General features: G+C 61.0%; 1 protein-coding gene across 1 annotated transcript; it reads left to right on the forward strand.

Moving 5' to 3' along the window:
* Positions 1 to 5: 5 nt before the first annotated feature.
* Positions 6 to 689, forward strand: MRPL34 (mitochondrial ribosomal protein L34; the record flags this gene model as incomplete). The annotated part of the gene is made up of 1 exon (XM_017728378.1): positions 6 to 689. A coding segment is annotated over one exon (438 nt), but the record flags the coding sequence as incomplete, so codon positions are not given.
* Positions 690 to 964: the final 275 nt, after the last annotated feature.

The raw sequence follows: 964 nt of genomic DNA on the forward strand, positions 1-964 counted from the left end.
TCACTCTTCCCAAGGCTTGCCCTGCTGCACCGCTCCGTCCGCAGCCCTTTCCCGCTGCTCCCAAACCCTCTGGAGCCACTTCCCAGCGCTTCCAACCCGTCCGTCCACGGCCGCATCCCGGTTCCAGCGTGGAATTTCCAGCAAATCCGTGGGAAATCCCGAGGGAACGCCTGCTGCACCGCTCCGTCCGCAGCCCTTTCCCGCTGCTCCCAAACCCTCTGGAGCCACTTCCCAGCGCTTCCAACCCGTCCGTCCACGGCCGCATCCCGGTTCCAGCGTGGAATTTCCAGCAAATCCGTGGGAAATCCCGAGGGAACGAGTACCAACCCAACAACTGGAAGCGGAAGAGGACTCACGGCTGGATCAAGCGGATCAGCTCTGCCGGCGGGATCGCCGTGATCCTGCGCCGCATGCTCAAGGGCAGGAAATCCCTGAGCCACTGAGGGAGCCTCGGGAATCCGCCGGGAATTTGGGAATGATCCCGCCAGGAATTCGGGATGATCCCGCCGGGAATTCGGGATGATCCCGCCGAGCCGTGGAGGTGGTGCCCGGCCCTTGCTCCCGGAGGGGTTTGGGACGCGGCTGCTGCTTAAGTTGTGAAATTATCCTGGGGGGGGGTTTTTTGTGTTTAAATGCCGAGGGTTTGTGTTTATTCCGAGATAAACGTGGGAATGCGAAGTGTGCTCGAATCGCGGCGTCTCGCCCGGGACTTCCGTGCGTTCGTTGTGCTGGGAAGGTTAATGAGGAGGGGGGAAGGATGTTTGGGGAGGATGGAAGGATTCAGGGGGTGGAATTTAGGATTGTCCGTGTCAGCAGCGCCTCTGCGCCTTCGTTGCTCCATCCTGATCCCAGCACCACCTCTGGGATGGGATGGACGCGAAGAATTCTCCTCCTTCTCCCCGCGCCGCCTAACGAGCAGCCTCTTAATTAACGCGCCGACCCACCGCCCAAACTACAACTCCCG

This window comes from Corvus brachyrhynchos, unplaced genomic scaffold, assembly GCF_000691975.1.
Source record: "Corvus brachyrhynchos isolate BGI_N302 unplaced genomic scaffold, ASM69197v1 scaffold693, whole genome shotgun sequence".
NCBI lineage: Eukaryota > Metazoa > Chordata > Aves > Passeriformes > Corvidae > Corvus > Corvus brachyrhynchos.